A 26,453-nucleotide genomic window follows, 5' to 3' on the forward strand; every position below is an offset into this window, starting at 1 on the left:
AGGGTGACTAATAAACAAATGTAACTAATCATATTTACTGCAGATTAACACTCCTTTCGTTACCAAAGGCTAATAATATTGAAATAAGCTTTATATTAGGCCTGTTTTAAACGTTGCCAGTATGTGTTTTTCTCTCCTCTTAGGATGCAATAATGGGATTGGCTACTGAGGATGTGGATGAGACATGGAAATTCTGGAACCTTCGGTTGTGTTTTTAATTGGTGTTTTATAGCTAGTTAGAACAGTCTTTATCCTGACACTGAGAGAGAGCAGATCTCTCACCCTGCTAGGTTACCCTGAATGGAGCAAGCTCCATGATTACTCTTACATTTTCTTCAAACTTTTGCTGAAGATCGAAACCATGCTGGCACGGTCTATGCTTCCTCTTCAGAAATCCCCTGCTTATTTGCGAAGTTAAAAACAGAAAGAGAAAGTTTCTTTATGGCATCCCTGAAAGTTTCCTTTATGGCTGTTTCTAAATTCTCTTTTATTATACTGAGACGTAAAATACTGGAACATTTTAACGTTGTCACTGTATTGATATATTTCTTAAATTTGTGCTAAATGTCTTCCCTATGTTTGGCCACATACTTAAATAAACCTTCGGTTGAGAAATGCTTCTTTATCGTTATTGTATGTGCTTCTGCGTCTATTCTCCATTACTTCTTGTGAACTTCTTTGTGGATGTTTATTTTTCTTATAAAACGTGTTTTTTTCTGCAACTGCGATTTTACAGGTATGAGAATAGAAGTATGGTTTTGTGAAGAAGGTGTCTGATTGTATTTTGTTTGTTCTATAGCACCACCTTTCATGACTGGGAGCGATTATAAAAATATGGTTATCTTTGAAGGACTTAATACAGTATTTATTTTGACCCGTTATTCCTTAAATAAAATGCTAAAATACAAATGTTTAATGATTCGTTCCTTTCCACTGCAGCCATTTCCATTGTAAAACACTCTAATCCTTAAACTTGGGGTCAGTGTACCCTGTTTTTTTTTACATTTAAGCTGAAACAGTGCATTACTGCTTTACCCACCAGGGGAGAGGATATGAGGTTAAGAGCCAAAGCTGCTGACAAAGGAACTGGGGAACGAGGTTCGAGTCCTGGCGTCAACTCAACATCTTGTGATTCTGGACAAGTCACATGCAGCCAGATTCATCAAAACAAAATCGGCTCGCAAAGGGTTGCGAGCGCTATTTTTGCATTTGGGATTCATCATCCCAAATGCAAAAATCGCAAATCTAGAAATCGCTAAATTGCGAATAATTGCATTTAAGGAATCTCAATTTGAGATTCCTTAAATGCAATTCATGAACAATATTAAAATTGCGAATTCGCAATCTGGGGCCGCTATTTACCGTGAAGTCTAACTACGTGGTAAATAGCGAAAACATAGAAAAATGCACTTAAGTGCATTTTTCTAAGTTGTATGTTACACACACACATGTCCTTTGGACATGTGTGTGCGCAACACCAGTGTACATGAACATTTCAGGGGTGCTACAGGGTGTCCTTTGGACACCCTGGCACCCTTGAAATCGCTTCCTTATTTGCGATTCGCTAATTGCTAATCGCAAATAAGGAATGACTCCCCATTCATTCTTATGGGCCTTTAGGCCTATAGGAATGAATGGGAAAGCCATTCCTTATTTGCGATTAGCAATTACCGAATCGCAAATAAGGAAGCAGTAGAAATCGCAAAAAATATTGCGATTTCTACATGCATCCCGTTTTGCGAGTCTTTAATAGCGATTCCTTAAAAATCGCTATTAAGGACTCGCAAAACGGGACCTTGATGAATCTTGGGGTTTGTCTCCACTAAAAATGCACAAAAAACATGTATTTGTCCTTGTGTAATCTAACGGGTGCACATATAAAGCACTCCAATACCTTCGGTTCGAGTTTGTGCTTTATAAAAAAAAAAACAATATCCAAATGTTATGGCAGATAACAGGGGCCACTGTCCAGTACACATGGCCATATCTGAATTGATGATGAATAGCTGTGGGTATAACTAGTGACATTGAATTGTTTTTCAGAACTGTATACATTGAGCATCATAGCTGGTGGATAAGAAAAGGAACACAAACAGAGACTATGATTTGACTGGGGAGGAACAGAATGTTCATTTTATAATACTACGGGTGGATGCCCGAAAGAGGAGTCCCTAGCCTGCATCTGAGACTGACAGACTTCGCAGGGTTGGGGCAACAGCTCAGGAACTGTAGACCCGCTGGGCAGGATTGTCACAGGATTCAAGGGAGAGGCTTATAACACAGGATATTAAACACACGCCGAGGTCTTTTAACCTGCGATGGGAACAAACAACTAATCCAGGAGCTGGCAACGCTATAATACAATAGAGTGAGTTACTGTAGCAACTACCATGGAAAGCAAGCAGCATCAGAAAATATTACGGCAGTGGCCTTTTATTGTTGCTATGTCAAGTTACAGATCATTGCCATATCATTTACAAAGGACATGTACATGTACTAGACAGGAGCAGCTGGCTCAGGAACCTTGCATGCACCATAATACTGAAAGTATAGTGCATGTTTCAAATTCTACCAGGGTCATTCCTGGCTATTCAGCTTCCTACCAAATGGTCAAAAGTAAGGGAATTATTTCCTAGTCCCATGCAGAACCCATAAATATAGGTTCATTTTGGCTTTCAGACCCCTGGGATAGATCAGAAGTTAATTCAGAATGGCCCACCCTCTGGGGTGCAGGGGGAATCTAAAAAGGGAGAGCATGGAGGTCCTCAAAGCATGTTGGATGTGTTTGCTCAGCAGATAACCACAGGTTCACGTCATAGACCCACCCATGCTCTTCTATGAGACACCTGGATATTGTGGTTCGAAAAAGATGCTGGATTTCATCTAAGTCTACAATCTTTTTGTTTAGGGGACAGTACTGTGTTGGTGAAGCACTGTGTGCGTCACTATCCATCTGCAGGTTCCCTGTCGCTCAAAAGCAGGCTGATGTGGAATTCAGTTGTTTTATTCCATTTACTCATCTGTAACATAAGGATACCGTAGGCCATTAAAATCTGACTGGCCAAACACAAATCTGTCACTTGTGGCATAATAATGTTGTCACAGACTTGTATGTATGCTAGCTGCAGTGCATTTCGAGCAACTGAAAGTCAGGCCCTTTCATCAGCACCAAATGAGCCATATCAGGGTGCACTCAGAGAAGTATCACTCAAAAAAAAGATTGTTGCCTATTCCACATCACTTTATCACTTGGAGAATACTTAAAACATGCTTATCTCTGCGTACTTCCAAGCGTTTGGTACGGTGGCTGTTGAGATGGAGGTATTGAGGAAATCTTTGAGCAGACAAGCAATTACTTCTACTCCCAGGTTGTACATATGGCCCGGGCAGGGATCGGTTGTGGATTCAATGTGGCTGGAGTTCATGATGGAGGTGGTGTTTTCGAAAAAGTACTGCTTACAAATGGTGATTCAGAGCGAGTACGGGGGCATTGGCTTGGGTGCGTAGGTGGTTGAGGTCCATGAGTTGAGGGAAAAAGTTGCAGTAGATGTTGTCGATCTTGTGGTGGAAGTGGTATACCAGAGAGTCTCAGAAAGCTTAGGAGGTGTGGCTCGTGTTCTCAGTGGCTGAGTGGCAAGAGAATTCACAGACGATACTGAAAAGTTCCTTGGTGTGGGTGGCGCTTTTGACGATGCGGGTGTTGAGGGTTTCTTTCTTGGTCTCTCCTAAAAGGTGGTGATAGCTCTTGAGAGTAGCTTTGTAGGTGTCGAGGTTGGTGGGGGTCTTGTTGGATCACCAGTCTCTCTGGTTTCTTGCAGTTTTTTTTGAGGATCTGTAGTTCAGGGCTGAACCATCACGCTAGTTTGGCGGGTCCCATGTTGGAGTTGTTCGTCAGGGAGGCTAAGGTGTCGGTGACTGAGGAGATCCAGTTGGAAAAGGTAGGGACGTTGAGTGGTTGGAGGCAGGTCTTGATTCTTTGAGGGCGGTGGTTCTGAGGGGTTCAACGACCTCGCCCCAGTTGCGGTGAGGGTAGTTGGGGAGTTTCGTCGGGGTGTCTCGTGAGCCACCGAAGGTGAAGTGGACGATACTGTGGTCTGTCCAGGTCAGCTTAGTATTTTGGGAGAACTCCCGCTATGTGCATGGGGGAGGTGACAAGTTGTGATAGGCCAATGATGCTCATGTTCTCCAGTAGTGTGGTGGAGCTGGTTTCAGGCGAGTCTTCTAGGTGGAAGTTCAGATCCCCCAGGGAGATGTAAAGGTTGGAGTCGATTGCCAGGGAGAGAAGAGGTCCGGAATGGGCTTGCAGAAGCTGGGGTGGGGGCCAGGTCTGTAGGTGAGGGTTCCTCTAATAGTGGTTTTGGTATCTGGTTTGATCTGGAAGTTGAGGTGCTCCATGATCGGTGTCATGTGGGCGTCCGAGGCGATACAGTTGAGGGAGTCCTTGTGGATGATGGCAATGCCTCTGCCCGGCCTGTTCAAGCGGTCGCAGTCGACCATTTTGTACCCGGGGGGAGGAACGTTACAGTTGCGAAGTCGGGACCTGACGAGGGGGTGAGTCAAGTTTTGGTAATGAACATCATGTTGGGGGAGGGTAGTTATGGTGTCCCAGATTTCCGTGGTGTGTTTGCATAGGGTCCGAGGTTGCATAGGTTGCAGTGATCCTGTTGTCTCTGAAGGGGTGACTGCTGCTGGTTGGTGATCGTGATGATGGTTCTTGCATCGCAAACGTGGCAGGTGAAGGGTCCTTCAGTGGAGCGTGGAAGGTGAGCAGCAGTTGTTGTCTCATGGCTTGGTTTTGAGGTGTTGGATTTCTTCAGTGGAGTACCGGTGGCGGGCTGTAGATCCAGGGGTCCTGGCCCTAGGCGCAGTCTAGGCCCGGATGGGTTTGCATCCAGCACGATGCCGGCGCAGCGACCTCCATTAAGTAGCTCTGGGAGGAGCAGTCAGGGAGGCGAGGGAAAGGAGCTGGGCTGGAGCACGATATGGGTGAAGACAGCAGGAACCGGAATGAGTAGGCACAGCCCACGGGCCGAGAACAACACACAGGAGCAAGTAACTAGAAATATGCTGATTCCACGGGGAAGCAAAATAACACAAAGCAGGCAACTAAAATAAGATAACACAAGGAAGCAACTAAAAATACAATTACACCAGGAAGAAACTCAAAATAACATTACACAAGGAAGCAACGAAAATAAAAACTGAGCAAAGAAGGCAAATTATGCTGCACAAGAGGGCACAGAGCCGGGCTTGAACCAGTAGACTCAGTGCTGGCAGGAGGACCAGATGTGCCTCTCTGCTGGGAGGCTATGGTAGGTGGAGTGGGGACCAGCCCAGGAGGTCGCCTATGAAGACATAGGTGACTCTAGCTATTTTTACATCTTTTCTACCAGTTTTCAGTAATAGTTTCAAGATATTTTAAGAGATGATTGGACTAAAGTCGTTTTTTAGGTCTCGCCTGAGCCAGCGCATGCGTTGCTCTGCGAGACATTTAGTAAGCGGGTTTTGAAAGTGCTTCCACAGGCTTTTGGTGGCCTCAAGCTCAGGGCTGGACTGGCCGTAGCGGGCACCGGCAATCCCCCGGTGGGCCGAACGGGTAGCTGCAATATCGGCCCTGTAACATAATCGGCCGAAAACCGGCCCTGGTAAAGAGCTCGGCGGCAGCCCCAACACCCCCAGGGGGCAGGGTGGCGGCCGAGCACTTTGCCAGGGCCGGTTTTGGTTCCCAGTCTGGCCCTGCTCAAGCTTGCGATTACGCGCACGTGCCATCGCGCAGCCGCCATCTTTTTTTCCTCCTCACGGGTCATTAAAATGCGTTGCTCACACTTTCGCTGCGGCGGGCGCTCGCGCGTGCTCCACTTTTGAGGCCGAGCTTGTCTTGTCTTTTACTTTCACGACTGCACGAGCATTCCTCGCATCGCTCGCGGGCTTACTCTCCCAAACGCGCACTTCAAGACAGCCGCTGACCGGACATGACCCCCTCGCTACACATGCGCAACATCCTTAATTTTTCTCATACGAGGGATTGCTAGAAGGGCTTCCAAACACGGCAGAATTAATACTCGGGAGCACTGTCCTGACAAAGCCTGGCCCCGCCTAAGAGAACAAGCTCATTCATTGCAACCATTCATGTGCTGGATCCAACCATTCCAGACGCAGACGGGTGTGGCTTCCTAACTCCTCTACATGGCCTTCCCCCATGCCGTGCTCGAGGCCCACAACTTTGCCTTCCAACCGTAACTGCATGTATTTTTAATGCAGCCGTACTGTAGTATGCAAATGCGAGTCTAGCATTAAACACAAATCGAGCTTGAAGTTGTTATAAAAGCCACCATGCTCAGCCACAATTGTTAAAATGGAAGACCGTCCGCATCCCCCATGGAAGGAAAGCATAGCGCTTGTTACTGCCCAGCTTTAACATGCCGCCCAACTGGTCATCCCCCGCATGCCCTGATCTCATTAATCGAGAAATTCCTCCTTTTGGACCGCCTTATCCCCCCAATCCGGTCCCTCCCTCCTTTACCCTTGAAATCCGACCCGTTGCCCCTCTTCCTAGCCACTTAAATTGGTCCCCCGGTGCGCTTTTGTCGCCTTATAACCCTAGTCAACGTGTATGTGTTTTTGATTTTTTGCATTACCCAGCCTTGCCTACACACTTGTCTCCTACCCTGAGACAGCACTCCCACCCACTGTTACCTGCTACCTCGACCTCTTGCTCCCGACCCCCCTCCCAGCATTCCTTCCCTCCATTGAAATCTCCCGTAGTCTGGGACACAATCCCCCCTATTGGATACCCCCTGTGCCCATCCCCCCTTCCGCCACCTCTCGAGCCATGCGAGTCACCCATCCCTAATTTGCCTCCCAAACCCCACTCCCCCGCTCACTGAAACCTTCCTTCTCAACTCTCCACAACTAGCCCCCCGCTAGCAGGACGAGCCTGGAAACACCTCCATCCTCCTGAATGGCAACCAGACCATGCCACCACCCTCCATGCGCGCCGCTGCAAGGTCCGTCAGGTGGCCCTGGGCCCAGCCTCGGATGCAGCCGCACCCAACTTCCCCTTGGAAAGCGCACACCCTCTGCCCCACTGCCCCCAAGTTCCCTCCAGCCAGGCTCTATTACCTTCCACCTTTGAGCCAGGCTCTATTACCTTCCACCTTTGAGGGTGACAGTATGCCCGGCACCCCAGCACCCATCACCCTCGGCCCTCCCCGCATGCTCCCTTGCAATACACCCCTTCACCCCTCCCATGACCATGCCCGGCCCCCCATGTCTCCCGAGCACCCGCAGAAACTGTAAGCAACCACACAGGGCTCGGAAGTACGTAAGGCTATGGCATGAAGACTACCTAACTCATGCATACGTCCCCTCCCGCAAGCCCCCCCCCATGTTGCTCCTGCGCTCCGCCGCTTTCCCACCCGGCATTCCCAGCGCTCTCCTTAACTTCGCAATGAAACCCCTCGCTGCCCCTTCCCCAGGCTGCCCAATCACGGTGTCCCCTTCTTGCCCCCTTCCAGCTGAGCCCACCGACGAGACCAATCACCTGGCCCAGGAACCCAGGACGTTGAACCACGCCGAGACCCAAACCCAGCCCCCCCCCTCCAAGATCGCCAGCTCCGAGCATAACCCCCACCCGCCCCAGAAACCCCGCCATCCCACTGTCTTGTTACGCCACCCTGTGCTTCCGAGCCCCAACATCTACGCCTCCGCAACCCTCAACTGAGCATCTCACAGCCCGAGACCCACCCCCTTTATCGAGCGCCCTTTCCTGCACCCAAGTATTCCTGTGTGCACCCCGGAGCCCACCCATCCAAAACTTCACCCCCAACTTCACTGTGGTCCTCCTCATCCCTCTGTCGCATTTCATCCCCGAACGATTGCATTCATACGCCACATCCAAGCACCACGACCACACACACCCACGGCCCCCCGCAACCAGATGCTCACACTCCACACCTGACTCCTCCGACCGGCAGAGGCGGCCGCAACTCATCAAAGAGTAAACCACATTGTCGCTAGGAGCCGTGTAATCGTTCATTATTCATTGGTAATACCAAATCTTTCAAAAGCCACTACCAACCGCGAATGGAATGAGGACGCTATTTTTGTATTGTGCTAAGCCGCACCATTGTTCAGCAAGACACGCATCTGTTCCAATCACCGTTTAAGAATGCATTTGTCATAATCAAATGCAAGGTGGCATCAGGGCGCAACCGGGGTTGGATCCCCATTATGCCGCTCCGCCCTGACCATCCGCTCCACCCCCACAAACCACATCCGCCTTCCCCAGCATTATTTCCCTTCCAGTGTTATAAGTGTACACTCATAATTGTTTAACCATGTAACAGTTGATGTTGTTGCACCAAGGCTATTCTGCTGCATAACTAATTACTTATAAGGTCCCAAAAACTAGACCTATTGGCTATGCCTATGCTTGTTCTATTGTTCTTTCTTATAGAATGCAGACTTGCAGAAAACTTGCGGAAACTGACAATGATCCGATGAGGAAGTAAAAAGAGACTACATAGTGCTTAGCTAGCGCAGAAACATATTTAGCTACACCAGCATCTTATGACCGCTCAGGATTTGTCAGCTACAGGTAATCACAACAACAGGGAAAGTCTGGTCACAAAGGTAACACTCTGTGGGCTGAGGAAATAAGATGACTTGAATGCAATAAAGACCTACTCACACACATGCCGGTCTGGGACCACAGTTGCTGTGAGAAGAAAGGGTGCTTTTTTTCGGGTCAAGGTGCAAGTGGTGTGTGGAGAGCAGCTAGGGCTGTTCTGCCACACGTGCAAATAAACAGGCGAAATGGTTGGTGGTGTCCTACCAGCATTGTCATGGGTTGGTAGCAACGCTCCAATCAGGATTCTCAGAGAACGTTAGGTTCTGCCAAAGCTGAAGTAGCTGAAATGGTTCATTCGTCCCGCCCGAAAGAAAATAAATGATGCAACAAACTGAGGTTTTTTCTTCTTCTGAAATCCACCTGCACTCGAATTGGTTTATTTTTATGATAGAGGTGTATGGAAAATATAAAAGGTTTTTATGAGTGGTAGTGGGGCTATACCTCCTTGTTGGCTAATCTTTGCGCAAGGGCGGCTCTTCATTCTGACCCCTATGTACAACAAATGGGGAAGAGTTATTTCAAAATAATTTAGGTAAAAGGGAGGGGAGCTACTATGAATTTTTAAATTGTGGAAACCCTCACTACAACCTGTTGGCAGGCACTACTTGGGCATTTTATGCATTTGATACACACACACACACACACACACCACCCTATCAAACTCTAAGGGTCCAGAAATCATTACAAGGAAGTTCTCTCCCTTCCTTTTTGCTTTGTGGCCATCCAGCTCATTTCCACCAACAGACCTTCAGTCAGTCTGCATATACCAAGGAGAACATAAAAAAAAAAAACCACATCTCTATTTGCGTACACACTCTTCTGTAACTACCTGCAAATCAGACTACCACATCTAAATGTGTTATGTAAAACCGACGATCCAGTACAAATACATTAAGTGTAAGTGCAATAGTGTTACTATTTATTTATTTTATGTATACCTTTTTATAAAGAGTATTTCTATCAAGAAGGGGTGCTGCATACATCAACAACACATTCCAATAAAGATCATTTGACTTGACTTGACTTGACATCAACAACACATTTCCATGCAGGCCAACCCTTACAAGGAAACAGCTGTAACATCAGACCATCAACTTTTAAACAGCAGGGAAATCGAGGTCTTCCTCAATATACTGCATAACACAGGACAATCAGTGGTCATCATCAAGGCGGGAGAAAGAGAAGACTAGGGAAGAGAGGGGCTAAGAGGCTAGATGGTACAGCAGTCAGAGAAGGAAGAAGGGGGGGGTTAACTTGCCAAAATGCAGCACTTGAGAGGGCAAGAGAAGGGTGGTTAATAGGGAAGAGAGAAGAGCAAGTTGGGAGCAACAATATTCAAACTGGTCAAGGAGAAAGAGGAGGTGTGGGAGGACAATGGCAGTAACTGCAAAGAGGCAGCCATAGTGAAAGAGAACAGAGAAGGGGCAAAGGAAAGTAGGCTGACACCAAGGGATGTTTTGGGGCATGGCAATAAAGTTTCCAGCGTCTCAGGGCGACTGGAAGGAATTTCCAGAAGGAGGGGCTGCCCCAGAAAAAGAAAGTGCTGCTACTTCATTGGATTTTTTGTTGTTTGAGGCTGTGTAAGCTTCTCAGCCTTGTGCTGGCTCAAGAGATTTTGAGAGATGTGAAAATGACTCTAGCTGTTGCACGTTTAGTGCTTTAAAAGTAATGCATGACAGCTCGAACTTAAAAACAGATTGAGATCCCTTGAGATCCTTTACAACTAGAGATAAGACGTTAGACCTTCTTGGGCCCAAGATGAACTAGGGCATTAAGTAAATTCTTATGTAATTGAGATTAAAGAGCACATTTGATTGCCTGAAGAAGACACTGTCGATATATACATCAGACAGCCATTCTTTCTAAGCATTTTTGTGGTCTGCAGATAAGATTGAACTCTTGAATTAAACTTAAAAGCTTGAAAAGGTGCGAGGACATTGATTTATACAAGGTTTATGGGCATTGTTTTAGAAAATTGATAACACAAATTGAATATATCTTAAAATTGATCTGTGCATCATACATATCGTTGTATTGCAACACCTGACGGGGGTAAATTCGAGACCACTGTGCCTTTGACTAGGCCGGGTCACCCCTCCTGCTGCCGCCACCTTTCTGCCTGCTGCCGCTGCACCGAGCGACCCAGCCGCCGCTGAGCCGCCCGGCTGTGCAGATTTCCCGCCGCTGCCTCCCTGCGGCCCCGCCCACCAACAGCCCATTGGAAGACCCGCGCCCGCCTCCCAGCTGACCCGCCCTCCCGGCTCCAGATTTAAGGGGACTACAGCGTGAGACCAGGAGTGACCACTGTGCCTTTGACTAGGCCGGGTCACCCCTCCTGCTGCCGCCACCTTTCTGCCTGCTGCCGCTGCACCGAGCGACCCAGCCGCCGCTGAGCCGCCCGGCTGTGCAGATTTCCCGCCGCTGCCTCCCTGCGGCCCCGCCCACCAACAGCCCATTGGAAGACCCGCGCCCGCCTCCCAGCTGACCCGCCCTCCCGGCCCCCCTCTTATGACGCCCCCTCAGCGACCGCACCGATTGAGCGCCGAAGGTGCGCCAAAGGTAAGCCCGTCTGCGCCCGTCCGCGCCTGGACCGCGCCCAGTGCCAGGACCCCTGGCCCCCGCAGACCCCAGCCCACCCACCGGACGTACGACGCCGCCACCCTCAACGCACTCAACGCCGGCCGAACCCCTGGATGCTACCGAGCCACCCCGAGACGCACCCACGGACCCTTCATCTGCCAGGCCTGCAAGTTCTCCTGCACCCGGACCTGCACTGCACCAGCACCCACCAAGCCGAACTCCAGCAGCAGCCACCTGAAGTGCATCCTGCTCAACACCCGCTCCGTCCACAGACACGCCGTCGAGCTCTGGAACCTGCTCGACACCACAGCCCCAGACGTCGCCTTCCTCACGGAAACCTGGATGAACGCCTCCTCAGCGCCTGACATCGCCATCGCCATCCCGGACGGCTACAAGATCATCCGGAGAGACCGCGTCAACCAGACAGGAGGAGGCATCGCCATCATTCACAGGAACACCATCCGCATCACGACCAACACCGACGACACCATCGCACCCGCCGAACACCTGCACTTCCAGATCCACGTCAACCCCAAGACCACCCTCAGAGGCACCCTCATCTACAGACCCCCGGGACCACGCACACAATTCAGCGAGGACATCGCCGACTTCATCAGCCCGCTCGCCCTCCCCTCAGCCGACTACATCCTCCTCGGGGACCTCAACTTCCACCTGGAGAACAACGACGACCGCAACACCACCACCGTGCTGGAAAACCTCGCAAACCTGGGACTCAAGCAACTGGTGACCACCCCCACCCACCTCGCCGGACACACACTCGACGCCGTCTTCTCATCCAGCAAAGACATCGCCTTCAGCCACGCCACAGGACTCCACTGGACGGACCACAGCTGCGTCCACTTCACCTTCAGAAGAACGACGACCCACCACCACCAGCAACAGGTTGCCCGAAGAAGCTGGAACAAGATCACAGCCGACCAGCTCGCCGCTTCCCTGAGTCAGCACCCTCCCGCCAGCTCAGCGAACCCCAGCCAGGCCGCCGACAACCTCACGAAGTGGATCAGCAACTGCGCGGACGAACTCGCCCCTCTGAGGATCCCGCCCAGCAGACCCGGCAGCAAGAAAGCCCCATGGTTCACCGACGAACTCAAGAGCTCCAAGAAGAACTGCCGAGCCCTCGAGAAAGTCTGGAGAAGGGAACCTACACCGGACAACATGACCACCCTCAAGCTTGCCACCCGGAAGCACCACCAACTGATCCGCGCCACCAAGAAAACTGCATTCAAGGACCGACTGGACAACAACGCACACAACTGCAAGGAACTCTTCAACATCGTGAAAGAGCTCTCCAACCCCAACGCCGGAAACAACGACATCACCCCATCGCAAGACCTCTGCAACTCCCTCGCCTCCTACTTCCACAACAAGATCGCGGACATACACAACAGCTTCAGCAGTCAACCATCGCACACAACGACCGCAGCAACGCCACCCACCACCACCCTCCGCGCCTGGACTCCGATCAGCACCGATGACACCGTCCGCATGATGAACTCCATCCACTCCGGATCTCCGACCGACCCCTGCCCTCACCACGTCTTCAACAAGGCCGACGCTGTCATCGCACCCCACCTGCGGGACATCATCAACACCTCCTTCGACACCGCCAACTTCCCGAAGAGATGGAAGCACGCCGAACTCAGCGCTCTACTTAAGAAACCAACAGCAGACCCCACCGAACTCAAGAACTACCGCCCCATCTCGCTCCTCCCGTTTCCAGCCAAAGTCATCGAGAAGACTGTCAACAAACAGCTGGCCGCCTTCCTCGAGACGAATGGATCCCTCGACCCCTCACAGTCTGGCTTCCGAGCCAACCACAGCACCGAGACCGCCCTGATCGCTGCCACCGATGACATCCGAGCCCTGATGGACAACGGAGAAACAGCGGCCCTCATCCTCCTAGACCTCTCCGCGGCATTCGACACTGTCTGCCACCGCACCCTAGTGCAGCGCCTCAGCAACGTCGGAATTCAGGAGAAGGCACTGGAATGGATCGTCTCCTTCCTCGACGGAAGAACACAGAGAGTCCGCCTACCACCGTACAAGTCAGAGGCCACCGAAGTCATCTGCGGCGTCCCTCAAGGATCCTCGCTGAGCCCCACCCTCTTCAACGTCTACATGAGCCCCCTCGCGCCCATCGCACGCCAACACAACCTGAACATCATCTCCTACGCCGATGACACCCAGCTGATCCTCTCACTGACCAACGACCCCGCCGCTTCCAGAGCCAACCTTCACGAAGGGATGAAAGATGTAGCCGAATGGATGACGACCAGCCGCCTGAAACTGAACTCAGACAAGACGGAAGTCCTCATCCTGGGCTCCTCGCCCTCCGCCTGGGACGACTCCTGGTGGCCCCCCGCCCTGGGCACCGCACCCACACCGACAGACCACGCACGCAACCTGGGCTTCATCCTGGACTCCTCCCTCTCCATGACCAGACAAGTCAACGCCGTCTCCTCGTCATGCTTCAACATCCTGCGCATGCTACGAAAGATCTTCCGGTGGATCCCCACCGTGACCAGGAAGACGGTCACCCAGGCCCTCGTCACCAGCCGACTGGACTACGGCAACGCCCTCTACGCCGGAACCACCGCCAAGCTCCAGAAGAGACTCCAGCGGATCCAGAACGCCTCAGCCAGACTCATCCTCGACATCCCCCGACGCAGCCACATCTCCGGACATCTGAGAGACCTGCACTGGCTCCCCGTCAACAAGAGAATCACCTTCCGTCTCCTCACCCACGCACACAAAGCCCTACACGACCAAGGCCCGAGCTACCTCAACAACCGCATCAACTTCTACGCTCCTAAACGCCACCTCCGATCAGCCAGTCACGCCCTCGCCGCCGTCCCCCGCATCCGAAGATCGACAACAGGAGGAAGGTCCTTCTCCCACCTGGCCGCCAAGACCTGGAACTCCCTCCCGACCGACCTGCGCCTGACCCAAGACCACCTCTCCTTCAGGAAGAAGCTCAAGACCTGGCTGTTCGAGCAGTAGCAGCACCTCCCCCCCCCCAAGCGCCTTGAGACCCTCCGGGTAAGTAGTGCGCTATATAAATGTCCATGATTGATTGATTGATTGAGGGTGACGCTACCAAAACTGAGCAGATGCATTTAGTTTGCCAGGGAGGAGAATTAGCTCAGGACTTCCCTCTGTATTAGAGGGTCTGAAGGAGTGGAAGAGTCTATGGTGATTAACATTATCGAAGGCTACTGACAAATCAAGAAGAGACTGGCATCACCATTGTCTAAAATGCTAGTGTATGTCATATAGATCATTTTTTAGATTAATTTGTTTATTGCAAAATTACTTAAAATCATTACAAAAGTTGCACTTCATGATAAAAAAATCTCAGCAATAAAAGTGTTTCAATACACATTTTTAATACATTAGTGAAAGCTGTAAAACAATACCACAATATTTTAAAATCAAGTATTTAAATCAAAGGTCCATACGGGAGTCATATAGGATTTTAGTGTAGCAGTTTCCATGCTGCGGCCTCAAGTATATGCCTGATTGGAAGGTACTAATAAGTTATATTTTGTGAGAGTAGCAAGTGTATTAGCCGCACATTCCAAATACTATGCCTAGCTAAGGTAGATTTGACAGCGGGCGATGGTTAGTTGCCAACAGATACTTTATCAGGGGCTCAATTGACCTGTCTTTGGGGAATCCTGAAGATACCTTCTTTTAGAGAGGCATTTATTCGTTGGCACCACAAACAACATAATAGTTCAAATACTATTTAACCATGGAGACTGGTATAATATCTTAGTGGTAGAAAGCTGTATTTAGTTCTTTAATTGTTTTGGCAAAATGTTCGTCAAAGAGATGTGCAAGAATTGACCAGCACTTTGGAATACAGTGGGAGCAGATGAGTTTCCTGTTGTGGTAGGTCTGTTGTGTAGATGGAATTCCTGATTAAAGTAATCTTGTTATTGAAATACTCCATGCATTGGGCTGTCACATAAATCACTTCAAGCCTGCACTTCGTCGTAGCGGATTTTTAAATTTATAAATAAATGTCATTTTTACTCTACACCTACATATAAATTTTACTTAACCCACAATGTAGTTTACTCTCTTGTTCCACTATACATATTTACGATGAATGTATGACGTTACAACGAATTCCGTTGCAACGCATGCCTTTACCACGCATGCGTTACAACGGAATTCGTTTTCCACGCTTAACCTTTACCTCGAATATTCCTTTACCACGCATACATTTACACCGTTTTTTGTTGTAAATGTATGCATGGTGAGAGCATACTCTTGATAAAGATTAAAACTCTCCCCTTACATTCCCCCAGCCTCATTCCTTATATTTACCCTTAACCCTTAATATATATATATATGTATTTTACTAAAATACCCCTTACCTTTTAACTCGCCTTCCCTCCATCTTCTCTGGTTACGTGGTCGTACGTCGTTAAGAGGAAGCGGAAGTTACTTTCCGTTTCCTCCCTAACGACGTTGATTGCTTCAGCTTCGGCTTTAGCTTCGGCTCCTCAGGTTAGTTTTGTTTTTTTGGGGGGGGGACCCCCCCAGCCCCCCTTTTTATCCCAGCGCTTTATTTTATTTTTTATGGGGGAGACCCCCCAAACCCCCCTTCGCTTTTTTTTTCATTTACCACACATGCCTTTACTACGTATTTCGTAGTAAAGGTATGCGTGGTAAAGCCTTTAGTTGTAACCACGCATGCGTTGTAGTGCATGCGTGGTAAATGATTTCGTGGAAACGGCTTCGTTGTAGAGGCCGTTTCCCATTTACGCTTGTATTGGTTATTTTTTAAACAACTGTTATTGTGCATAATTGACAAATCTATAAGCCCGCGTTACTGTACAGAGAATTGCTACTGTGCACAGAGCTGTTACTGTACAGAATTCTACCATCTTCTCACGTACACAATTTTAATTACATTTGACAATTGCGTTACTGTGCACACAGTAGTTATCCTGTATAAAATGGCTGTCTGGCTGTTGTGTCTATACACTGTGGATCCCACTCATGAGATATGTTCACACGAGAGTGCTGGAAGCCAAAGTTCTCCATGGCAGTGTGACATACCTCACCTTGCCGTCACATGGGCTTCACAGCTGTTCTTATGGGTGAAAGGTAGTTGGGCTGGGACAGTGGCATTTATGCACTGCACAAATATTTACATTTAAGAAAAACACTTTAGGTATGACATTATTACTCATTAAAGTTGGCAAGAGAGACTTTTATTGAAAGCACGTAGCACTTTCATCCATCTTGTGCAAACTCCCCTCATATACAAAGAACATGTACAGCATAGACAGCAGCAGATCAAAACAAACACACAAAAGCAGACATTATTGTTTGCCCACAGAAATGATACAGCATAGGCAACAGCAGTGTAGTATCTGACAAGTAGAAGATGTACGGCATGGGGATTAGAAGTGAAAGCTTCACACACACACACACACACACACACACACGAAGCAGCAGTGCAGACTTTCCTTGCACACGCTTAACATATGCAGAAGGGGCAATAGCAGCATTAGATTCTCTCACACACAGAACAAAGGCATGCATAGAAGCACACAGTCACAGAGGATGACTGCTGCATAGGAACCAAGAGAGTAAGATGTTCTCAAACAAAAGACAACAAAAAAACCAGGCTAGAAGCAGTGGGCGTTCTTTTGCGCAAAGAGAAACAACACAGATATCAGTACTAGCTTCCACCACACACACATATGCACTTACATCACAAGCACAACAGTGAAAGCTTCCCTCACACACTAAGAGGAGATATAATAGTGCACTCTTTCTTCACACATACAAATCAGGTACAGCAATAGTCACACTTATACAAAACAGACATAGCCTGGGAAGCAGCTGCATCCGTTTTCCTGTCAAACACAACCCAGGCACCGGGAGTACAAGCTTCACTCACACACAGACACAGGTGTAACCTACAGAGCTCCAGCGCACTCTTGCACCACAAAACGGCTACAGCATGGGCAAGAGAAATGCAACCTGCCCTCAAACAAATGCAATAAACAGTGACTACGCTGCAACAGTGCCGGCTTCCTCTCACACACAGAAGGGGCAGAGCACGTGCAGCGGTGGCGCAAGCTTCACTTGCTAATACAGGTGCGCATCATTTCAGTCAGCATTAGTCCAAGAGTCACCAGGACAGACAGAATATTTATAACATACGCAACAACAGTACAAAGTCGCCTCACACGTAGAACACATTTATTGCACCCAGAAGCAGTGACACTTCCCACGCGCACGTGACAATGGCAGCAGTTGCACCAGATTCTTCCAAAACGCAGACAAGCTTCCCTCTGGCACAAGACTGGCGTGGGCAACAGAAGCAATGCAAACACCATTCATGGGGTATGCGCAGCATGGATACCCGCACAGCACACGGACAGAGCAGATATTGTAACTCCGTATATATAAAGTTCCTGCGGTGCGTAGAGTTTTGCTAATTGTTAAGTTGTGTCATCTGCAGACTCAACATGGTTTCAAGGGAAACCCCAGTTCAAGCCCAGTTAGCCCTGGCAGGCTCGATTTCTCTGTGGCTTGTCTTTGTTTTCTGCTACCGCCAGCAGTCACTTCCGAAACCCTTCGTCGCCGCTTGCCTGCTACAGCAGTCTCCCGCCCGACAGTTTCCGTGGGAGTGGATTTGGGGCGGGGGGAGCCGCTGTCTAATCACTCCCGGGCTCACCTCTCCTCAGGTGTTCTTCCGAACGAGCTCCAAGTTTGCGCCTGCGCCACCAGCTCTCCAAAAAAAGTGACTAACTGACGGCGAATAGATACTAAGGAAAGGAGCGGAGGAGGAGGAGGGACCCAAGGAGGAGGACGCACGAGCGGATTGGGTAAATGAGAGAGTTGGCGATGAAGGCGGTGTGAGAGCCTGACAGAGAGACTGCGGAGTGCAACCTGTGAGTGCCATGCGTGTCCGCGCGCTTCCTGCCTGAGGAGCGCTGTTTATACAACGCCTCCTGGTCGCAGCCGGCGCTGTGTGTTGAAGACATGAACTCCGCAGAAAGTTCAGGGCTCGGGGAGTGACTTCCGCCTCTGGCTGCTGCCTGCCACCGAAGCGGGGCTCGCTTGTTTATCCCGCAGGTTTCCTGTCCGCCTCGGCCAGAGAGGTCCCCATGGAGGAGGCGGCGGCGGTGGCGGCGCCGGGGCCCGGCTGCCGGATTAGGGCCACGGACAAGAGGCAGGCCTGGGCGCAGAGCAGGGACTCCTGGCAGGCCTCCGAAGACCCGCCCGCCTGCTCGCTGCACCCGCGGGAGCTGGCGGGCCTGGCCGCCGAAGCAGGTCGGTCTGATTCCACCCCCCCCTCCCGGCCCCCCTCAAGCGCTTCCTGTCACTAATGCCCAGCTCTTTCTCTCCAAAGGGCACGTACCCAACGAGAAGATCGCCACCTGGCTGGAGGACTGCAGGTAAGCCCCGACTTTGGAAACTTTTTTGCTGCGCAACCCTGACGCGCCAGGGTATGGGGACAGACATCCTTCCATCAGCATAAAAAGAGGAAGACATGTATTGACACGTGCTTTGCGTGACATGTATGCAAGGAGGAGGGAATGAAATGCAAACCGCCTTCAAAGTTTTGCATAAAAAGAGTGTGTGTGTTTGAAATAAGTTTATAATGCAGTCGAGGTTGTCTTCTTTCTTCGGGCATCCCTATAGGGTGCAATGCGTTTACACGTTTTACCTCCCTGCTCTTTGGGTAATGTCAGGAGCATACTCTAACTTTCCCGTGGGTTACTCACGAACCGCCCTATCTGCTTGCGTAGAGGCTTGCATTGGAAAAAGTAATCTCTCACTAACCTGAGAAGTTACATTGGCTTCCTTTAAAACAGTTAATTTTAGGTTGCAGTCCATAGGCTGGCAGATGTGCCCACTGATGTTTTTTTAACCATTTATGAGTGTCATTTTGTAGAACGTCTTAGCTTCCGGAAACGTGGGCTTTCGAACAGTTATTTCCCCTTATGTTTTGTTTCCATAGATGTGAGGCGAGTGTTGCTGTTATTAGGCCCAGCATAAAAAGACCATGTTACTGTAGATTAACTCGCCCGGGGAAGAACTACCGCGAGCGCATCAGGGGAGGTCGTTTAGATAGGGGTGCGAGGGACCCATTCCACCTCGATTACATTTGTCTATTACTTAAAAGGATGGGAGAGTCCACTTGTTATGCCTACGCCCCCTACTGCGCACCACCTTGTATTATACTTGCGTCACCTCGTTTGGTTTTGTCATAGCTACTTCTTGGGGCAACTTGTCTGGGCATTAGCGGGAGCGTCACCTCCTCCCTCGGTGTCTAATCTAGATGAAAATGCCGATATCTTTAAACCAAAAAAGGTCAAGTCCTGAGAGAGAGATTCCAAGCCAGAACAGCGGTTTTACCTGGGGCAGGAGCGCTTAAAGGCACCCAGTGTTTATTTCTGCATGCCTTGACTGCAGACCAAGATTCCCAGACAGAACATGCACCCTCCCCCCTGAGCCCTGTTTCCGCAGCCCTGCTGTTGGCTCACACACCTGAAAGGCTTCTGTCGACTGTAGGGTTACATTTGTTGCGTTCTAGGGGCTTGGCAGGTGGTTGCAACCAACGCACCGCGTCACACAAGGACGCTCTGAGCTGTTGCTCTGAGACCGATGCCTTTCTAAACGTGCTGGTTTCAGTGTCTAGTTCATTTTGTGGGTCTGTGTACAAGAATCTGCTTGTTATGGTTTTGCTTTCAAAAGCCAAGCTTCGATCTAGCAGCTCTAATTTGGACCATCCCATATATTTATCTGGGATTACAGGTTGATTGAAGTCTGATTTTCAAGGTTACAATCCACCTTCCTTTCCACTGAAGCAAAAGTTTCCTGGTTGGGCGCATCTAAACACAACAAACAAGAAAATGGCCGCCACCTCTCCTTCCTTAGAATTGTTAATGAAGAAAGCAGTCCCCATCCTAGATATACATGGCTTGGTCACCCTTTATCTCAACATTGTGAGGTGCTTTAGGAGTATTCCTTATTAAAGTTGATTTGTAGCGTGTACACTATAGGACACATATTCTCTGAACAGGTGAACAGAATTTTGTAGCAAAACTTATTTTCTTTAAAATTACCGACTGCCTGATTTGTATCGTTTTAATGTGTTTTTACTTTTGATTGATTTCCTTATTTAAACAGTAAAATACAACCGTTTGGATAGCGAATATACAGCTAACAATAAATGTCACGTGATGTACAAGTTATCAGCTCCTCCAGTTATGGTCATTCCATGCGTCAGTACATTTAATTACTGGGCCGGAAGGAGGCCAATTTTGGTAATGTTAGAAGCTTTCATTATTAGCCAGTTATATATATTTTTAATATCTTTATAGAATCCAAATAATCCTAGTTTACAATCATGTTCGCAATCAAAGTCAACACCAAGGTACAATATGCAGTCTTAATGGGCTCTGTATATAAAGCGATATTTATTATACCATTAAATGTAAACAGAAAGGTAGTCGAGGGCTTTATAGGGTTCTTCTCATCCCAGGCTTAATAATAATCAGTGCCACTGGAATCCGGCAGCAAGACAAAACAAATAATGCGTCAGAGTTGAGTAAATTATGCAGCAAGAAAAGGCCAATTATGTGGCAGGATGCGACACATTTGTGATGGTTTTACTTAATTATTTTGACATTTTTTCCCTGTCTGTGCAAGGGTTGCATCTCATTAGTACGAGTTTAAGACCTAAATATAGCAACAAGCAACAGAAAGGTCCTTCGACTGCAAGGCAACATGTATCGCTACATTTTTAGTAACTTTTGAACTGTTTGAGCTAGAAACAATTTGTTTTTGGTAAAATCTGCAGATTATGAGCAGAGGATGGATTGTGTGTCAAATGCAGCAAATCTATAAATATCCAGCGGCCCTAATAGTAATATGCTCTATAGAAAACATTGTGGTATCAGGACAGGAGGACCTCCAGTGCTTGAGGATATGAAGGTTACTGAAAAACCTAGGCCATGCGGTCGCAAATATGTATACACTGTCCAAGCTGCTGTAGTAGGTGATACCGCACCTGTGTTAATTAGAAGTGCCCATACCTTCCACTTCTAACTCAGTCCAGGGAGTAAGTGCGTCCGCTTTATAGTTCTCAACCAAGCGAAAAGGGACATTGACATCTCTCGGATCATTATTCGGGAGCTCAGACCTCGCTGTTCTTGATATTTGCCCATAGTCGTCGAGATCGAACTGCTTTATTACATGAGGGGTGTCTATGGTGCGTGCAGGACAAGAAGTTACCATTGTCTCAAGGTCCTCGTCGGACCTTGTTATCTAAAGCCTTTCCTCATAAGACCCATTCACTTAAGGCTCGATGATGGGAGTTGGACAGGGAGAGGCAGGATGCGTGCACGTTTGTACCTAGAGGAACATGATAGGATTGGAGGGCGGTGTTATTACAACTGACGAGCCAGTTGTTCCTATATACCAGGGTCGGGGTATACATGTGGCGCTGCAGTGCTGTCCATGGCCAGCACATCCTGTTACACAGATAGATTTATCAGTTTCTGAGTGGAGTCCAGAATGGAGTCCTTTTTATAGCCTGATGTCGGACAGATATGCACCTTTTTGTTGACTCTATGCTAAGTATTATCGTCAAGGAAGAGTGTACAAATCTGTAAGTAAGCCTCTACCTGGTCTTATGTGTATAATCCTTTTATAGGAGGCAATCTTGTGCATTTCCGTCAGCACTGTGGATAAGCGGTGACATTTGTGGCTTGTCAGGTCGGTGAGGTCATTGGTATTGTGAAGCTTGCTTGGGTGTCGTGGGAAGGTTATGCAGAAGGTTAGGGATGGACCTGTTAAAAATGGTCCCTGTCGCAGTCCACAGGGCAAGCCTGTCTGGACAATCATGTAGAATGTGGAAAGTATCACACTGTAGTTGACCATAGTGCGAACATTTCGAATGGTGCAACAAGTTCATTTTCCATATCTTCTCAGGGCTCAGTACTATTTATGGATTTATTTAATGAGACTGAAAATCATCTGGGAGTTCCCTCCCCCTGCTCCAGGATCTCTTTTCATTCCTCCTCAGTATAATCTATTTGCAACTGTTCCTACCATTCAGCCTGGCTATTTAGGGTTCAGCGTGGTGGTGTCTTATCAGTAGATTATACAAGTGTGACAATACTCCCTTGTATTGTCCCTGGTTTCAGAGATGACACTGTTGGTGAAGTCTGTAGGTCCCATGACCGTGCCGCCTAGTCGGCTGGGTAGGCTCATTCTCCCTATAGGACGCCACCATATTTGTTCTTTAAGCCCCTTCACCTGACTCTTGAGAATCAGATGTGAATACTGCCTTCGAGAGGCACCTAAGCAGTACAGTATCCTATTCCGAACATTAAAGGCCCAGTTTATCTGCTAGATTTGAACTGTACGAATGCTGCTGCCAAGTTTCCAGACCTGGGGACTATATTGTATTTTTAGCACTGTCTTAAATGTCTAGGAACAAGGCTGCAAGGCAGCTCTTATTGTCGGAGGCCTTGACAAGCAGAAAAGGGGGAAATACATGCAATCTATGACCCCAGATTAAAAGCATGGCACCCACGTGCAGGTTCTAAAAGAAATCGAACCTCTGTGGAGGTGGCCTCTGCTGAGACCTGAAGACCATGCATATAGAAATGTCTGCGTTTAAACTACAGCTGGACACATGGGAAAAGAGGCTAACAGACTTGGAGAATAGGGTGTTAGATGCCCCGGACTGGGGATCTGAGCTATGGAATCTATGTAAAAAAGTTATTCGACTAGAAGATAGGAGTATGGATTGCAATGTACACCTCCATGGCCTAGCAGACACACAAGATGGTGATTCTTACCTTTTGTCACGCTTTACACTTACACTTATAGAAATTGATTTTGGTGATGCTGTTGAATTTCAGAGGGCACTCGGAATGATACGCAGATGCCATGATACCGGTGATGGCCCTGGCCAATAATGCTGTACCTCCTTCTACAGCATGCTAGACTGAATCTTCAAACAGCTTTACATCATGGCCTGTTTGTTTACAAAATGGGAAACTCGCCTTCGCTGCAGATGTTTCATATGATAAACGTACTGTAAAGAGTTTTTATCTTTGATTTCTTTGTAAGCAGACGGGACTCAAATACGGACTCTTGAATCCATCAACAATGTTGATTATGACTGATGGAAGAACAAAAGCACACTATGACCCGCAAGATCTTAAAAGCTTCCTAGAAATGTTCGAAAATTCCCTGATGGATGCAACTTCCCCCAAAGATGGCCTTAACCTTCTTCCAAAAACAACCTGGAATTCAAAGTAAAAAATTTTTTAAGCACCTCATTCTCTGTGTTCTCATTGAGTTTGGGCAATCAAGTGCTTTCATGTCAGAGGCGTTAATATGAAGGCCCCTATAGAAAATATTTTACTGCATATGAACACGAATGTCGTATTATAATCTCTACTAGAATATGAGTCTAGTACAAAATGGTTTCAGTCGGGCAACGTGTACGTTTATTGCACATTTAATGATTTTATGTGGCTTTTAACCCAGTTTGCTGGCACATAAAAGTAACCTGTTGCCTTATTGGTAGGTGACCAAGAATTAAATGAGACTGGCATGTGAACATTCAAAAGTCGTTTTGCAACACTTTTGCTTGTACTTTGAATAAAAGTGCAATTGGTGCAGTTTTGTTGAGCACTATTTGAGGTGAAGTTGGGGAGTGTAATTCTCAATGTGCTGTTCCTTGATACTACTTTGGAATAGTTCTTGTGTCTGCATCAAATTTAGATTTGTTGCAATCGATTGAATACCAACTTGTCTAACAAATTGAGATTTAAGAAAACAAGTGTTCAGGTGTCTTTAGCTTAAAAGCAACGGGAGACATTTCCAGTTGGAACTTTGAGCGAAAAGCGCTCAACAAGCACTGAATGATGAGCAACATTGGAGGGTAATAACTCAAACAAATTAGTACATACCTTTTTCTTCAGCACATTAAGAACAATTTTGCCTATTGGTACAAGACTTTCGAAGCAAATTTGCCGATCCTTATGTTTTGCAGGTACAATGTGAATTTTAGGTGGGCAGGACATTTTTTCCAGCTGAGGTGGCTGGCATAAGGCCTTCTTAAGTATGCCTACTCATTGTAAAACGCAGACTACAAAACAAATTAACTGCAATGTTCTTGTTGCAAGAAGAGCGAGTTTGGTTGCATGTAAACAAATCCCACTCAGTAGTAAATTATTTTATTGCCAATTAATTCAAATCATTGCAATATACACACATTAATAAAATGTATCATTTTGCATATGATAAATAACGACAGTAACTTCATTAAAACATTTACAAAAAACACAGCCAAAGGGGTCGCTGTGAATCAAGTTTAAATCAATTAGTTACATTTAAACTTTCCCATATAGTGTTCATAATACTTTTAAAACGATGAAGGCTGGGAACAATCACCAATTGTTATTTAAGGGGACAGAGCTTGCTGTGTAAACAGCCTTTTTACTTGGAGCAAAAACCAATTGGCCTTGCAAGAAAGCTGTATACTGTGATCATTCAGGAAAGCCATCACTGCTGGGCGGCCAGACCTAATCTTGAGGGCCCTCAAGGCTGGGCATAACAGCTGCTGTCCAAGGTGTAAGATGGCTGGACAGAAGCACAAAAAATGAAGTAGGCTTTCTTCGCTGTGGTCACCTAGGGATATTGAAGATTTGACCAAGACTGCTCCCAAGCGGGAACCAGATCTTTTGATGGAAATCACCCATTCGAAATAGTAATAATGAATGTTGAGTGGGCTCTGCAATATGGGATATTAAATATGGTTGCGGGCTCCAAGAAGTATTGGAGTGCAGAACTGTCCATGCATGATTTTTCCGGGATAAACTCTGCCTTATTGATGGATTGTAGTTTTGCAGCCCTGTTGGTGATGTTTTTAAAGGCAATGAAGTCCAGTTTTGAATTCACAGCATTATCTAGGTTTAGGTTGCTTAAGGCCGGATGAAGGGCCCTTGGTCACGAATTTCTGTGATTAGGCTGCCGCCTCATTTCTGACCAACACAAGGCAGCCAGTGAAGCTTGTGGACTGCTCTAAGCTTTCAACACAGTTTAATGACCGTGCCTCTCCTGACCAGGATTTGATGGAACAGGCCAAACTCCAGCCTCACCTGTGATTGAAATATCTATAGCGGAAGCCGGAAGATGCGTTTAAACAGGGTCAGTTGAAGCTGGTTTATGTTGTTGCATCACCCCCCTTTAACAATTCGGAACCATACACAATGGTGGGAGAAACTTTGCCTTAATGACCTGTAGCAGACAGTGAGTGCTGTGATGTGCTATTGAGCTCTTTTTGCAGTAATTTAAACGCAAACCGTAGTTTGTTAGCAATGTCTCTTTTTGTAGGTGCTCCCTGAACGATAATCGGGCATCCATTACGGCAGCTACGTATTTGTACTTTATAACCAGGTCGAAGGGTTTTCTGACTGCTTTTCACTTGAAACTAGGATAGCAGCATGTGGAGTTAGCTGAAAAGCATATCACTTTTGTTTTTTTAGGACTTAATTCCAGCCCCAACGTTTGGGTGTATTATACCAAGTGGATGATTAAACGCTGGCGCTGATCAGGGTTTGGCTTAATAGAATAATGTCATCTGCTTATTTGAGACATCGAAGTGGCTCATCTGCTAGTTTAGTAGGGTCGCATGCCACTTTCAATAGTTGTCATTCAAGATCGGCCATGTAAATGTTACTTAAGCAGTGGGCTACCCTGCATCCCTGTGGTACGGCCCGTATGGGTGGCAATCTTGCAGGTAGTTCTATGGCCATTACAATTTTAAACTGGACCTAAGTATCTGAGTATAGATTGATCACGTCCTCCAGTAATTTTGGTGGTGCTGGCCATCTTAGCCCAAAGAAAGTCCCTCCGTACCCTGTGAAATGATGTTTTCAGATCCACGAAGCAGGCATACTGTTTTGAGCTTTTGTGCTTGAGCTTTTCAATAAGGAGGCTAACTGCAAGGTGGTTGGTTGTCGTATTCAAACCTTCCCTAAAGCCCGTTTGCATTTTCGGGAGGATGTTTGCTGAAGAGACCCAGGCTTCCAGGTTGAGTAAAAAATTGGAGGCGAAGATCTTTGCTTCAACATCAATAAGAGCAATCGATCTGTAGTTTGCTGGATCGGTCCGCAAGCCTGATTTATAAATGGCATGCAGGATTCTGCCTCGCCAG

The 26,453-nt window shown here is 47.7% G+C and overlaps 1 protein-coding gene across 1 annotated transcript in view; it reads left to right on the forward strand.

Annotated features, from left to right (window-relative positions):
• Window positions 1–17,937: 17,937 nt before the first annotated feature.
• The window catches only part of ITPRID2 (ITPR interacting domain containing 2), a 207,673-nt gene continuing 199,157 nt past the window's right edge, over window positions 17,938–26,453 (forward strand). The window contains exons 1-2 of the mRNA XM_078681472.1: window positions 17,938–18,538; window positions 18,618–18,663. Coding sequence (XP_078537598.1) covers window positions 18,373–18,538; window positions 18,618–18,663 — 212 coding nt within the window. The 5' untranslated portion in view covers window positions 17,938–18,372. The remainder of the gene's footprint in view (window positions 18,539–18,617; window positions 18,664–26,453) is intronic.

The sequence above is a fragment of the Lissotriton helveticus genome, chromosome 3_1 (genome assembly GCF_964261635.1).
Source record: "Lissotriton helveticus chromosome 3_1, aLisHel1.1, whole genome shotgun sequence".
Classification (NCBI taxonomy): domain Eukaryota; kingdom Metazoa; phylum Chordata; class Amphibia; order Caudata; family Salamandridae; genus Lissotriton; species Lissotriton helveticus.